The sequence below is a fragment of the Pyxicephalus adspersus genome, chromosome 5 (genome assembly GCF_032062135.1).
Source record: "Pyxicephalus adspersus chromosome 5, UCB_Pads_2.0, whole genome shotgun sequence".
In the NCBI taxonomy this organism is placed as follows: Eukaryota; Metazoa; Chordata; class Amphibia; order Anura; family Pyxicephalidae; genus Pyxicephalus; species Pyxicephalus adspersus.
In genome coordinates, this window is record NC_092862.1 from 118,748,245 (window position 1) to 118,764,429 (window position 16,185).

Consider the following 16,185-nt stretch of genomic DNA (forward strand, 5'->3'; position numbering starts at 1 on the left):
ATGGTGATATCTCTAGGTGGGCATCCTAACATGGACGTTGGCAATTGTATATGTCAGACATACCTGGTAATTAATCTATCTGAATACACGCATTTTGTTACTATGGAGATTAAAACATTACATTTTTTTAAATCTGAAATGCATTTTCAGTGCTAGTAAAACTTAAAGGGACACATAAAAAGATGCAAATAGGTGGCTGATTGGTTTAATTGGATCAGGCATAGATAGTCAATTAACACAGCCAGTTGAGGCCAATTCATACTAATCTTACTCAACCATTTTACCCCAGAGGAACCCCTAAAATGATTTTCAGGTATTGGGAATAAAATCCATAAAGAATCTAAAATGATCTCTGTTGTCACGCTGCTGACTCTGCGGTAATGTTGGCTCAAAATCTATGCAGGCACCACAATGAAGATATATCACCCACAGATTAATGAAAGACAAGAAACCAGTATTAGGGTTTCCTGGATACGGAGTTGAGAATGGCTGCTCAAAACCCCTAAAGCCTAAATCCACCAGATTTATTTTCCTTTAGTTTTAGATACAGTTCTATTGGTGTGCTTGTTATCCCACTGGGAATGTTTTCTTCTTTGTGAGGCTCATACAGGAAATGCAAAACCTGGCCATCACTGGGACAGAAACGCATAGATAGTTGAAAAAACATTGTTATTGTTCTGATAAAAAAGATTCTCTCCAAGACAGCAAGAAAAAAAATGAAAGAGTCAAAACCTTCCTTTTTTGCTGTTTTGGTCAAGGAATAATAGTGAATGTTCAAAATCCTCTTTTTTTTCCCTGCTCATGTTTGAATATTATAAACACAGCTTTATTTGGCAAAGTAGACATTCACTTCTATGTGTGTAAACACTAGTCTTTTATTATTATTGTCATTAAACAGGGTTTATATAGAGCCAATATATTACATAGTGCTTTTAGAGTCATATCATGAGTAATCTTATCAAAGGTGACAGGTGATCAGCATCAGAATGCTATGAGCTTGCAACCCAAGACATCCATTACACAGAGCTTAGTGGAAGGCACTCCTTGGTGACTCTGCAGATGGCAATATGGCACCTACAGCAGAATCACCATTGGTACATGAAGTTTAGTAAATAAGCAGCTTTGAAATAAAACTCACATTTGTATATAGTGCAGGCATGGGCAAACTACGGCCTGTGGGCCAAATACGGCCCGTTGGGCCTTTTAATTTGGCCCATCAAATTGTGGTACAAAATTGTCCACTGGCTAAAAAGGGTGACCAATAACATTGTTCCCATTGAATAGGAATGCAATTTGAATGTATGTTTTCTTTTACTTTTAGTTAACAGCTTTTACACATAGTTTATATAAATTAATACAAACACTCTATATTCATCTGATACTGGCCTGGCCCATCTGTCAAATTTTAAAACTCATTGAGGCCCCTGAGCCAACAAGTTTACCTACCCCTGATATAGTTGCATTTTTCAATTCTTCACCTCCTCACATTTCTTCTGATACATTTCAGCGTTTCGTGATGGCCATTCTGGGCCAAATTTTAGGGCTAATTGATGTAACCAATGTGCTAGGACCACAATTGTTACAGTGTAGCTCTGACTATTAAAATAGTTGCACAGATCATGTGTTGTATGAACTGCAATATAACATTATTTTGTGCACATCCTAGGAGATACGGCTTCAACTTTTGATGCTCTTTTGTGTACATTGCCAACGTCTGGTTAGAATGATCTAGAATGAGCTCTAATAGAGGTGTTATTATTTAGGGTGAATTGAAGTATAGAGGATGCTGGGCTATTGTCTTTCCTGCTTGGTGTTGCATGATTTTATCCTTTTTTCACCAACTGTTTGCTTTTACTTTAATTTGTGCTAATCTAACTGAATAAAAATGTGTTTTAAGATGTGTTTTATATTTATTAAGAATTGACAAATTTGGTAATATTTAACAAAGCATGGAGATTTTTTGTTTGATCTAAATATTGTTTGAATGTATATGGTTTGTATGAATGGTGATTTTTGGTTTAGTTTAACTTTTAATAATTTAATTTTAAATAAAAAATGTTTGCAGTTGTGTCAGTTTTGTGCACATTATTGGAAACTGATCACCCCCAACAATATCAGGAGAATGGTTTATTGCATATCAGACAAATCATTTGATCTAAAGACTTGCCTAACCCTAGTTCTGCCCTGTTTTGATTGACAACCAGAATAATTAAAGGAGATTTATAGTCCTTTAAAACTATTTTGGCATACATGTACAAGAGATCAAAATTATGCAAATCATTTCATATAATACATGTATGTATGTTTGTATGTATGTGAGTATGGCTTCTCATACATGTATATATGATAAGTCATACTCACCAATTTCATATGCAAGTTCCATTTCTAGATTTACCTTGCTACACAATGATCCTTTTTCCTAGGGTTAGATATAGATTCGGGCATAGTATAGATAAAATGACTGGCCTGCTACCATTGGGGTGGCTGCTGTTCATTATTGTTCACACAAATGAAACAATTGCAAGCATCCTAAAATAATATAAAAAAATAATAAAAAAATAATAATCTTAATAAAAATATACTATTTCTTTTTTCCTAAAAGACAATGCTGGGCAGCCACTGCTGACCCCATTTTAAAAATGCATATTTGTTTTATCATTTTCCTTATCCATACCCTAAATAGCAAATGCTTTTTTACTTCCTATATAGCAGATTCTCATCAAAGAGACATTAATTAATTAAAACAAAAACTTCTAATAAAGGTTTTAAAAAATCCCCAGAAGGAAAAAAAGCCCAATGAAACAGACTTTACAATAAATTTTGTTTATTCCATATATTATTCTGTAATGTGGCAGCTTATCTTAGACCGTAATTATGAGCTTTAAATGGCTATTGTGCTGGAGAGAGATAATGTCAGCCCCATAGTGCTCATCTGTGTCAGACACATCAGTGTTTAACACTTCACACTCCTTGTGTGTCTACAGCTTCCCTAACCCTTCTCTAAGTAAAGCAGTTTTTAGCTATTGCTTGTTTTCTCTACATACATTAATGTTTTATTGGATTGCTTATGTGCTTCACTTATATTCCCCATGGTATAAGCATAAAACTAGAACCAAGAAAAAAAGTAAAGGTAAACCCATCACAAATTTTACACAGGATGGAAGCATAATTCAAAATAAGCTCTATGCAGCATTACAGAGTGCTACTTCCCCAAAAGTACTCCCTCCTGATGAGGTCCAAGAAAGTCTTTGCGGCTTGTTTGTTCTGAACCAGACCCAGACATGCTTACAACCTAGATTTGTAAATATGTCACATATGCCAGCACCCATAGTAGATATATGATAGAAGAGGCACCAGTTGTTCTACTTAAACGTAACAATATGCAGCAAATAATATTATTTTAAAGTGGAACCTGATACAAAATATGTGTCCTACTTTTAGGTATAGTGAGTTATATTGAGTTAAAATGAGAAAGGAAAAAATTCCAAATCTGCCAAGTAATGGAAGCTGGCACATGAGAAAATGTAATGGCGAAGCAGCTGGACTTTGAAAGTCCGTAGCAACCACAAAATAAATCCAACCTATCCCCAACTTCGATTTATTTAAATAAATATAAACTTCCAGAATAAGTATATTTACCATCTGTCAGCATAGTGTGATATTCGTAATGTCCAATGCTCTAATTTGACCTCAACCAAAAGCATCAGCCTGACTGCTTATGTGTGTTTGTGTGAATGGAGTTTTCATTTACACTGATCATTTTTCTTTACGTTTTCAATATGTCCCTGAAAATGACAGAAATAAATAATCTCACCTTCACAGTAATATACAGAATAATATACAGAGCAAATAAGCTGTCAATAGAGAAGGGCCACTTAATTAGGCGCTTGCCACCTCGGTGACCTGTAGAGGTGGGTCTATTTATTCTGTCATGGCTGACACTGGTATTTGTAAAAATATCAGTAATGTTTTGCATGTGATCTTGGTTATACTCCAAAGATGATATTTATTGCCACATTGCTTGATATTCCGAGCATGGACTACTCAACCCTAAACGACACAATCACAAAGTAGTTTAAAAGCATTAGTGCATGACAAATGAGACGAGTACCTAAAGGTTGTTCTCCTACCACTTATTAAGAAAAAATGTCTTTGCAATTTAAGTCTAAGGAATGATTTACAACATTCAATAAATTTTAGATTCACTAAACTAAAATATATTTCTTTACATTAAATAGTTATAAAATAAAAGTAAAATTGACATGCCTAATAAATTATCCCTATTGAATAGATCCTTACTATTGTTATGAATATCCCTGATCATATTATCTTGATTATTCTCACTTAGATAGAAAATAAATATAACAAAGCACTGATAAATAGTTTATGAATATAAAAGCTGGATAAGTATTTTTCAAATATACCCTATAAGAGTAAATTATAATTAAAATGGGTCATTATTACTTAAAGAAGCAAGAGTAAATAAATAAAAAGTTACATTTCAGTTTAGTACATTAAATAGTAACTTCTAAATGAAATAAAATGATAATACTCAAATACTATGTATGATAATAAAGAATTCAGCTAAATTACAAGCTTGCAACATACTATAACAAAAACTTTAATTACATACCTTTCTGAAAATAAATAAATAAATTGATCCATAAATTCAGTTATACACAAAAGAAGAATATAAAGAATAGTGGCATTATGCAGTTGCAAGCTTCCTATTGTTTGTCCTGTAAGGCTATATAGAAAATGTTCTCTAAAAGGCGAAACCAAGAAGGACATGTAACCTCAGGAGTCCAAGTCCTACCAGGTGGTGCCACTCTTTTAGTACAAACTTCTTTAGCACCCAAAGCAAGAAGTGCACCCCCACCCCAATGAACTGCCAACTATGTTATTAGCATAGGTTGTAAGCCTATTTTGTACCCCTCCTGCTAAAGAGCCAAAGGAGGCTTTTTTACCTGCCTACCCACTAGCCCCTGCTATTGCAATTTGCAATATTTTACCTACCCCTAGCATTTCTAATGGAAAGAAACTCCTCCTAAAAGTATTGAGATCTCTTGCTGCAAGAGTTAGGGGACGGAATGACTGTTAACTAACCCCCCCCCCCCATAAAGAGATGTACATATAATATTCCTGTAGCTTTGTACCTTGGTACCTGTAGGAATCTTTTCCATCCCATGTAATAGGGAACTATCATGTAGTGGGCTATACTGAACTACATTTCTGTACTATGTTTGTAACTGTTCATCTTATTTTCGCCAGGACTGAAAACCATTGTCGGAGCCCTTATCCAGTCAGTTAGGAAGCTGGCAGATGTTATGATCTTAACAGTTTTCTGTTTGAGCGTTTTTGCCCTGATAGGGCTACAACTCTTTATGGGCCACTTGAAACAAAAATGTGTCCGAAATTTCACATCTTACAACCAAAGCATAGGTGACAGCCTGTCCTGGGATAACTCAACATGGGCATCTTATGAGGAATTCACCCATGATGAAAGTAAGTTTTTTTAAAATTTATTTTAGTTTACTTCTATGTTGTTTTTTGATATCTTCTGTACATTTGATAAAGGATGTTATAATACATTTTGAATGTCAGGTGTTTTCTAAAGCTACATACACACTTCCAATTATTATCGTTGGAAAACGAACGACGAACGTTCATGCACGATATATATGAACAATCGTATAGCACTGATGCTGCACATAGAGTTAACGACACGATCGTTCGTAGATATTGTACACACAATAGATACGATCGTTTGAGCGATAGAGGAACTATGTGCACGACAGGAAAGTAAACGGACGTTCGTTCATCACGCATGCTCTGAACATGGACGATCAACGAACGACCATACACACGAACGATGTTCAACGATCGTCGCCCAATCCGATCCGTCGGTCCGGTCGTTCGTTTCCAGCGACTTTCCTCGTTCGTCGGCGTCGTTGGTTACTTTTTTACGAACGATTTTTTGCCCAATCGATCGTTCGTCGTTCGATTGGAACGATAAAAATTGGAAGTGTGTACGCACCTTAAATGGTGATTGTTTTATTAATCTGATTGTACAATCTCTCTAGATTTGCCAACTATCACAGATGGATTTACTTTTTGGCACAGTAATATATTCACTGGCCACACATATATTTCCATCTTCAGTAGGAATCTTCTCTTCTAAAGTCATGTACACCCTATCACAATGTTCTATTACAGACAAGGTAGTAAAATAACATCATTTTCTGAGTAATAGATGTAGTCAAGGCTATGGGGGATGTTACTTGATTCTTAAACTTTAAATACACATACACTCCAGTTATGACAATATAGTCCTGCCCTCAACGTAACGTAATTCAGGCACCTGCCTAACTGTTTTAGGTACTTCCTCGTGCTACCTACTTCCTCTTGCTACCTACTTTTGACAAATCTTAAGGGGATTTTTAAAATAATCAAATTGTTACATAAATGGGCAGCTTTAGACAGTCCATTGAATTGATATTTATTTGAAAGAAAGGCATGGGGAAGATGGGGTCACATCACCCTATCACATCTCACTTGTGTAGTTTAAGGTTGCCATTTGGGACATCTGTTTGTCAACCAAGGTTCCGTGGAACCCTAGGGTAGTTCCAGAGGTTGCTAGGGGTACCTTAAGCAATGAGCAGTTTGTGACTTTTGGATCATTTCAACAGATACCAATGCATTGTAGTGGGAACATTCTTCCCAATGGCCAGCAAAATAAGAGGCATTCTTCCCACTGACCACCACACTAATGTACTGTGAGCTATGGATGTAGTAATTGTATAAGGGGTTCCCTTAGACATGACGGTTATTACAAGGGGTTCCCGTGTTAGAAAGGTTTGGAAACAATGGTCTAGATACTTTTAAGCACAATGGTTTTCTATGCAAGGTATCAGATTTGCTACCCCCATACTTTTCTTGGAAATTGATTGAAATAGGCGCAGAGAAGGCATCCTCTTTGCATTGCCTCTATTGGCATGGTCTGGCCTGGCTAGACAGCTGAAGTGCATTCTTGTGAAATGACAGGCAGACCCACTCTATGTGGCACCGACTACCTACAAGTGTATCCTACTGTGGGACAGATAGGAACACATTTTTCAACACATGCATGCTCACGCAGGAGCAGCAAACATGTAGATAGACACCATGGATGTCCACTGGGTCCAAGGCTTCTTGTGGATGATCCATCCGCTTCTGTCTAGCAATCAATTGATACTTAGTATCATTTTAAGTTGCATGTTTGAACTGGTAAATCCCCAAACATAATGAGTGTAATGCCAGCAAAGGTCAAATCTCTCAATAGCAAGAGATAAAAATCACCTTTGTAGCTTAGACCATATTGTTCTGCTCTAAAGGGATGATTGGCCCAAATAACTTTTCTTGTCATTTTCCTTGTTATCTCACTTTTCGTTTACATACCAGTAGTAGTTTTTAAGGATGACTAATCACAATAAAGAATGTGTTTGTATTGTACTCCTAAATTCCTTTCCTCGAAGTATTACAGATATAGACAGTCACAGTATGTTTCATGTCAGAAATTGGAAGATGAATAATATAGTAGACAGACATAGCAAACATCTATTTTTATTTGTTTAAGTTATTGTGTACTGCTGATCGAAATGATGACTAGATAAACAGGTCCCCCAATGCTGACACTTCTTATCCAAGCAATGCAGTTGTGCGTTTAGTGTGTATTTTTATGCTTTGACGTATTTCTGTTTTTTTTTATCTGCAAATATCTCCAATATTCTCTTTCTTGCAATTCTTCCTGGCTATATGTTGTGTCTAGGTTTATTTAGCTATAAGTCTAAGCATAAGTAGTAAGCATTTAGAAGATAGATATGTACACCTTTTTTTATTTAAAATTGTATATATTTATACGTGGAAAACTTCTTTTACTGTTTTTTAGTCCATAGTCATGTTGCTGTTTCTCAGTAGAGCTTACAATTTATTGTTTCTACCATAGTCTTATGTTTTTAACATATTCTACTGCAACCTTTCTGAACCCACTGAATAGTTTTCAGGTCTCAGGGAACCTGATAAAATTACTTTAGCAGGACGATTTCCCCCATTACAGAAGAATGCTCTTTACAGTGTTAGACTACTAAAAGGGGGCCATCCTACTGGCTCTGGCAAATGCCATTCAACCCAGTACTATGTAGACCCCCCGTCAGATGGGAGGTCAAAGCTCAAAACACCCCTAATAATCATTGGAGGAACCCTAGGAAAGAAAGAGTTGAGAATAGATGCTGCTATATAAAGGAAACTAATAACCTAGCAGTGTGATTTTCAACTATTATCCCTTGTGTCCAGGTCTGGATCTTTACTGGGAGCCACTTTATGCAATATCAGGCCAACATTATAAGGGTTTAAATGTATAAAGGTATGGAAGGTTTAGTTAATGTTATATTCACTGCTTTATAAATAGACCCCGTGGTTTATCAAAGTTAGATCAGTTGCAAATAAATTCTGGTTTCTGAAGCTTACTGTACATTGCCCAGTATAGAGTTTATAGGATGGACATTGTTATTATATTATTGTATATATTGCATAGTGATGTTACGGAGCCAATTTTAGTCTCGTTGTGTTATATTCTATGAATATATACATTTAAGCACAGATGGATTTAGAGGGGAACTTAAGTGCATTTTCAGCCTTTGCTTAGTAAATAGTTTTTAAAGCCCGCTTTTGTCTTGGTGTTTTGTGTCTTCACTTTCCTTGATAGGAGTGACAGCACGTAGGTCTCTGAAGAGAGCACTCTGCTTTGTGTAAGCAGCTGAGTGGTTTTCCTGATCGGCCTTGCATGTCAGATTGTCTGTAGCTAGAGCAAGCGGAATTGGAGCTTCTGTGCGGGAATTCATTTGGGGAAGCACATAACTATTCACTCCTAGGGGCTCCAGACTGCAGCCCACTGTCATTTATATAGAGTTCTATCACATAGCAACCAAAGTCGCTTACACAAATACATGCTTGCTAAAAACTAATCAGTGCACTAATTCCAACCAGTCATAACATTTTACAAATCTCTCCTACAAATGGTCCCAACAGCTGTGACTTTTTCTGGTAAATAGGAGCTACTTATTGACACATCCTTTTCTGGTCAAATTACTTTTTATTTCCATTTACAGAATTTGTCAGTAGTGATAAGATCAATTTTGTATTTAGGTTGTTTTTTTACAATTTATTACCAGTTATCAGATTTTGACATTATCTGATTTTTGTTTGGAACGTTGATAGTAACTGTCTGTTCCAATTAATATATTCATATTTATGTTTTTCATAGCGCAAACATTTGGCCACATTTATCTTTCTAAACCATCAATTAAATACCCCAACAAACACCACACTGAAATTTGCAAGCAGTGACATGTAGCAGGTCAGCATTTAAACTTCTCCCTTATATCCTCTGCCTGTTGGTCCAGGTATATAATGGACTGTCAGGTAACAATGTGACGGTGCATAGGGGGCAGAGTAGAATCACAGCGTTTTATATTATAAGTTGCTGAATATATTATAAAAGGTCCATTGGTTAAGGGAAGTCTTTAGAAGTAAGAAAAACTGAATTGTCCTGCTCTGTAATATGGCTGTGAGATACTTTACTCTTTATCTGTTTCATAATTTTGTGTAAAGGCCTTATATACTTAGAGATTTGTTCAGTATATGCTTGTGGTATTTAATGATATTTGTAGAAATGTATAAGGTCTATTTATAAAGCAGTGAATCTTCAACAAAACTCTCTCTGGAGGAGAATCTTGCAGGTCCATGTGTAATCAATAGCAGTGTTTGATTTTTCCTCATGTTAGATTTAGTGCTTTATAAAATGCCTATATGTTTATAAAGTGATTTATAAATATTTATCATATATGTTAGGTATAATTTTTTTCAGTGATTTGATGGTGTTTAAAAAAAAACAGTTAACAATTATTATCAGATAATGTCAAGTAATTGACATTGACAATACGGTTGGGCATTGCACAATATTAAAAAGTAAGCCAGCCGAACTGGTGAATATAAGGAAAAGGACAGAAAATTGGGTGTGCAATAAGAATAGAAAATTAGGAAGGGAAGGTGGGGTTGAAAGGGTATTGTTTGTTCTTGGAGGACCATCATCTGAAATAGAATATGAGATATAAAATACATGGGTTCCAAGTTTTCCAAAATCTTTCCATCTTGTCTGATAAAATAGTAGAGAGTTATGAATTTAGGATTATGCAGGACAATTTAGCTTTTAGAAGATTGAATTGAATAAAGGGGGAATTTCCAAGATCTTGACTTGCCAATCCCCACAGCCAAAATTAAATAATTAAGAATAATCTTTTAATGTACCCTGGAATGTCTCGATTGAAGATTTAGTAACTAGTAGACTCGAGTGAGTGAATTAATAAAGTATTATGTTCTAATCTAAATTCTGTGGACCTTAGGCTATGACAGCCAGATATGGAACACGCCAGGGCATGTCATGCCAGGGCCATGTACAAATGTAGTAATATTCTATAATGGACTATAATGGATGGTTAGGGTTGATGTGAAATTACACCAATATTTGAATTTACTGCCTAGTGCACTTCAGAACTTTTCAGGGCTCTCTCTGTTAAACATTTGCTATGTAAATTGTGGCCATTATTTTCTGTTATGCATAAATCACTGAAGTGGGTGGCTGAAAGCACATTTCTTAGTAGAAATTCTAATGTAAGTAAATATATGACAAAGCGCAAAAGATGAAGAGCAAAAAAGGTTTAGGGGTTCAGTTTGACTTTAAAGCAAAACTGTTTAGATACCACATGCTAAGATGACCTAATGTGCACAATCCAGTTTCTGCAGACTAAACTATAATAAATATTATAAATGTCCTGATTTTGAGCCTCCAGGTCTTTACAAACAACTTCACATTTTTCTCCTAAAACACTGCATTTAGTTTAACAAGGATGATAGTACCGGTGCATTTCATGTTCACGTTGCTCTGGCCAGAGTTTGGTTTTGTAATCTGAATAGGTTATTCTTGATATACAGTGTAAAAGTACCTGTGACATCCTATAGCTCTATTATACATATACAAAATTGCTAAAACAAACTAAAATATACAAGACTTGTCCAATAGCTTTTAAATTCAGAAGACCCAATAAATCGTCCTTACTATGTACAAAGGTCAGTATAGAACACAAGCAGCACTTTGCAAGTGTACCTAAACACAGCATCAGTGGGAATTGCAAAATAAAGATAAGGCTTATCCCTAATCGTTTCTTACACAGCACTATAAATTGTGAGCGCTGACGGTGGCTTTTATAGCTGAACGTGTTACCATCTGCCATCAAGGATAAGGTGTAATAGTCCGCTGAATTGTCTCTATAGACCAGTTGTTTCAATCAATTCCTTTTATAGAAAAGGAAGCCTGTTGCTTTTTGACAGGGACACTTTATTTGCAGCGTAATAACTAGATTGAAACTTAAGAGCTTTTATAGTTTTCCTCATGTGTCCATAATAGGTAGGATTTGAAAACAATTGATCAATTTAGTATGGCTGAACTTGTAGTACCATTTAATCTTTTATTTTGTGTTTTTCTCTGTTTTACTTCCCCTGTGTCTTTTGAGTTGTAAAGCTGTCCTGTTTAAAAGTGAACAGTTTTAGCAAAACAAATGCAAATAAATTGTTTAAGTTTTCCCCAAGGTAAAAGTCTTCTTGTATCTTGTAACCTCCCCCTAACATTTAACCCTCACCCTAAAACTATTCCCTTGTAACAATGAACTCTTCCCAGCACTTTAACTTAACCTCTAGTGTGTCTATACAAAAAAAATTTGTTATATTACAGGCTATCACTCTGTGATGTGAGATGTAGTAACTGCATTCATTTTCTCATTTCAGGCTCAGAACATTTTTAGCAAGTACAGAAAATACCCATTGATTTTGATAGAAATACATTGTTACTTATAGTGCTTATAAGAATATGCAAACAACGTATCAGTATTGTATACCTACTAGCCCCATCAAACCACTATGTATGAATGTGCAATGGAAATTAAAGTCCAGGATGTGGGGTAGCCGTTGCTGCCCCCATAGATACAGTGGAGGAAAAAAAGTGAAAATGAAAGGGTGGGAATTTTGGTATTTGCAGGATTACCAAAATCTAAAAATTTTGTGCAGCCACTACCTAAAAACTGGTTAGCTGCGGTACAATTTATTTTTGTTTTTTGTTTTGGATACATCTTAAGCTTAAAAAAATTACAATGGTCCACTTACATTATCTAAACCACCTTTCCTTTCGCAAAACACCTACTATTAGTGGGTGCAAAATGCAACTTAAAATAAACAAAAGTTAGTATTATACTTATCTCACACCCATTTACACATTATAGTAGATGACATTACAGTCCTGGGAAGATTCCTGTTCAATGCAGAGTAGACAAATAAATTTTAGTCCATTGCTATAGAGTAGTCTCATAATATTTCTGCTGCTCTGTATTATTCAGAAATTTTCAAGGAGGGAATGTGACATCTTCCTCCCTTTGACAACATCAGCATTGTAATATCAAAATTAAGGATAGTTGGGAGATATAAGTTTTGGAGAGATTTGTCACCTTTTTCTGGGTGGATTTTTTTTTACACACTGTGGTGTTTTTTACTGAAAGAGATTTTTTATATAGGTGGACAGAAGGGGGAGAGTCACTCTTTGGTTCACTGTAGCTCTCAATCCGTCTAATAGAACTATCACTCCACTGTAGACTGCACTGGGAATCCTGATGCCTATGTCTTCAGGAGTATGATTCACACCTTCCAATCCCGCCTATTGTAGGGAATGTAATATATTAGAAATTAGCTACAATTAGGGAATGTAATATATTAGAAATTAGCTAACCAGTAGGTGAAATAGTCTGGAAAACATATATTTACTTATTAGGATTAATGAAACATGTAATTCTGTTCATGCCTACATATGGCAGGCTTTTTGAACACACTGCCTTAGTTCATCATGTAAAGAACGTGTACTCTACTTGACGTTTGACATCTATTCATGGACTTCACCTACGTGTGATGCTTGCTTCAGATTCGACAGCACTGTAGTTGATTAGTAGGTTGGAAAAAAAACAGATTCTGTACACTGTGATCTGTGCCTAAATAGAGAATGAAGCACAGCCGAAATAGACTTTGCTTCCATTATCTTCCCCGTGCTGACTGCTGACCTGCCTGCCTCTGTCAGAAAATTCCTATGCTGTGATGATAAAGTTCTGGCCTGTGCTGCACACTGATAGTCGGTGATCCTGTCAACATAGTAACACCCTAGAGGACCAAAACATTGCAGTAACCCATTAAATACTGGGGAGAAGTGCATTAAAGAGAGGGGACACATATAGTGTATTTTCTGGGGGTACAAATTTTGAGTGACACTTGCTATGCTTACATTAAAAGGATTTTTGATGTGACATTAAATTGGTCCCTTCAATTACTTTACAAGTACAACTACAGAAATACATTCTGTTATCACAAGATAAAGAAACAGTAATATTTTTCAGAAAACTTAAAAAAACTTAAAGTCTTGAACTCTAATCAAGTGACTTTGTCAAGACAAGTGTTTGTCTACAATTTTAAGATGGGGGACCTTTGAAATGACATTTAGGTCTTAAAGAACCCCTGCTATAATTACTGCATCCACAGACCAGTGGTGGTCTGTACGAAAAATTCCCCCTACACTGCTGGCCAGTGGAAAAAATGTCACCTTTACAAAAAGATCATTGGTATCTATTAAACAGACATGAGAGTCTAAAAAATGCTCATTGCTCAAGAAACCCCTAGCAACCTCTAAAGGAACCGTGGTTGAGAAGACTGTAGTTTCCCTTTGCAAAACCAAGAGGTTCCATTGGTCATAAACAAGCTTATAACTTTGTGCAGCTGGTAATACCTGTGTATATCACAGGCTTTTGTGGCTTTCGCTTTCTTGCAGCAAACTTGTCAGCTATGGTTCAGATTTTGCTAGCTATGTTCAGGTGGATGGTCAATGTCCCATGTGTATACTGGACAACAATTAGTGGTTATAGGCGTTACCTGGCTTTATCAAACACTGTAGAAATGTTTGTTAAGTGTTGTGTTCGTTTTGGGCAGGAAATAGTCAGTTATAGGAAGCAGAAACATGTAATTTGCCTTCCTAAATGCTGCCAATATGCTTTTGAACTGCTTTAAGAAATGCGTGAAAGCCAATTGGCAGGCGTTTAGAAAGTGTTCTGATTCAAATGTATTGAAGTTGTTTAGCAGGAGACTTATCTGAGACATTGCATAGGTGTCTTACTGTGCTGACAAAAGCAGGAAAACCCTGTGAAAACACTTTGTTAAAGTGTTCATAACGGTGTTGCCTTCATGCATATGACGGTGAACCCCTGCAGTACTTCCTCCGTCCATTTCTGCTGTCTGTAAATTTTGATCCAAAAAGTATGTTTCCAAATCTAGCTTTTCATATGTCTTCATGTTTGTATTTGTGTTTTCATGATGATATGGATGACAAGATTCCTATCGTTACTTATATTACCAAAAGAGGACAAAAAACAATGGTCGTTCTTGATTTATCCGGTACCTCATATGGCACATGTAATATTATATCCATAGTCCCTTAAGATAATTATATGGATCTCAAGTGGGAGATTGATTATACTAGAATCTCCAAATATTAAGGCCCTAGTAATCACCAACAAAAAACACATACTGATTTTGTCATAAACATTTATGTAAATACAGCTAAATCGTGAACACATAGTGCCTGATTTATTAAAGCACTCCAAGGCTGGGGAAGATACACTTTCATCGGTGAAGCTGGGTGATCCAGCAAACCTGAATGAATCTGGTCCAGGATTTGCTAACAAATAGCAAATAACGTAAGAAATCCATTTCAGGTTTGCTGAACCATCCAGCTTCACGGATGAAAGTCAATCGTCTCCAGCTTTGGAAAGCTTTAATAAATCAGGCCCATTGTATTTTATGTGTATGCCATTATGTTTATGTGTATGCCATTGGATTAAGACTTAATGTAGTCCGCATTCAAGTACTTTTTGATGTTCAATTTCTAAATTCTATAATTTTTTGTAAGGTGTTTATATTTGTAGGGTGATAGAAACGCCCACTTTTTTTACTCGATGCATTCCTGAATTGGGGATCCCACAAGACACACAACCAAACAAGTACCAACAGATGGTCCATGCATTTGTCACCCTGAATATATTCTCCATAGAAGGTTGACATTCTCTGCTTAACATAGAAAGGTTATTTTGTCCTCTGTTTTGCTTCATGCTTGTTACCCCTTATGAACCCATGCTATACAAAATCCTTGTACACACAGGATCAAGTGGTATTATAATCCCTGCATCTTCTGAAGAAGCAGAAAATAGGATATGTGAAACGCGTAAAGAATTTGAGACTTCATATCACCCTACAAATATATGATCTGTGTTTGTAGGGTGATACACAATATGTGTTCACTTCTTTTATAGTGCTGGGGTGAGGGTGGGGGGAATTATGTAATTAAAAGTTCTTCTTTTTTGTTATCCTAGATGAAAATGAGCATTTTACCCTTGCAGTGCAGGTAGAGACCCACTACATGATTAGATTTGCCATGTCCCTGGAGATCACCCTAAGATTATTGTAAAGTATATATTCTACTCATGCACATATATTGACATTGCTGAGCAAATATGACGGTGACGTTAGAGAAATTACATTAGGGCTGGTTTCTGGGTGACGGAAGATTACCTGGCTTACTAAGCACGTGCAGGGGTGGAGATTGCATTGTATGTTCAGTGCGTTAGGTCTTCTGCTTTACTGCCTTCTGTGGTTTGCAGTGAGGGATTAAAGTATTTACTCTCTCTAGAGAACATAACTTCCACATTATCACAGGTCAAACACACTCTCAGACTGGTCATTAGTTGAATCTAAGGTTACATGCCACTTCCAGAAGCTGAGGCCTACTCCAATAATCACCCAGCACTTGCCAAAAATACAAATATATAGTTCATGTTGCATGTTTAACAATCCTTTTTATCAGATGCCTACGAAAAAAGAACTGTCAACACTTCCCATCGAAATCAATCACATTTCCTCTTCCCTTTTTTAAACATGCAGTGTAAAACAATAAAGGGACAAATCTTATTGGTTGCAATAGGCAGCACATGCAGTTCTTCTCTTAGACACTAA

The 16,185-nt window shown here is 36.1% G+C and overlaps 1 protein-coding gene across 1 annotated transcript in view; it reads left to right on the plus strand.

Moving 5' to 3' along the window:
• Positions 1-16,185, plus strand: part of LOC140332095 (sodium channel protein type 5 subunit alpha-like) — a 238,635-nt gene that overhangs the window by 87,937 nt on the left and 134,513 nt on the right. Inside the window, exon 7 of the mRNA XM_072413393.1 lies at positions 5,272-5,505. Within this exon, the coding sequence (XP_072269494.1) occupies positions 5,272-5,505 (234 nt within the window). The remainder of the gene's footprint in view (positions 1-5,271; positions 5,506-16,185) is intronic.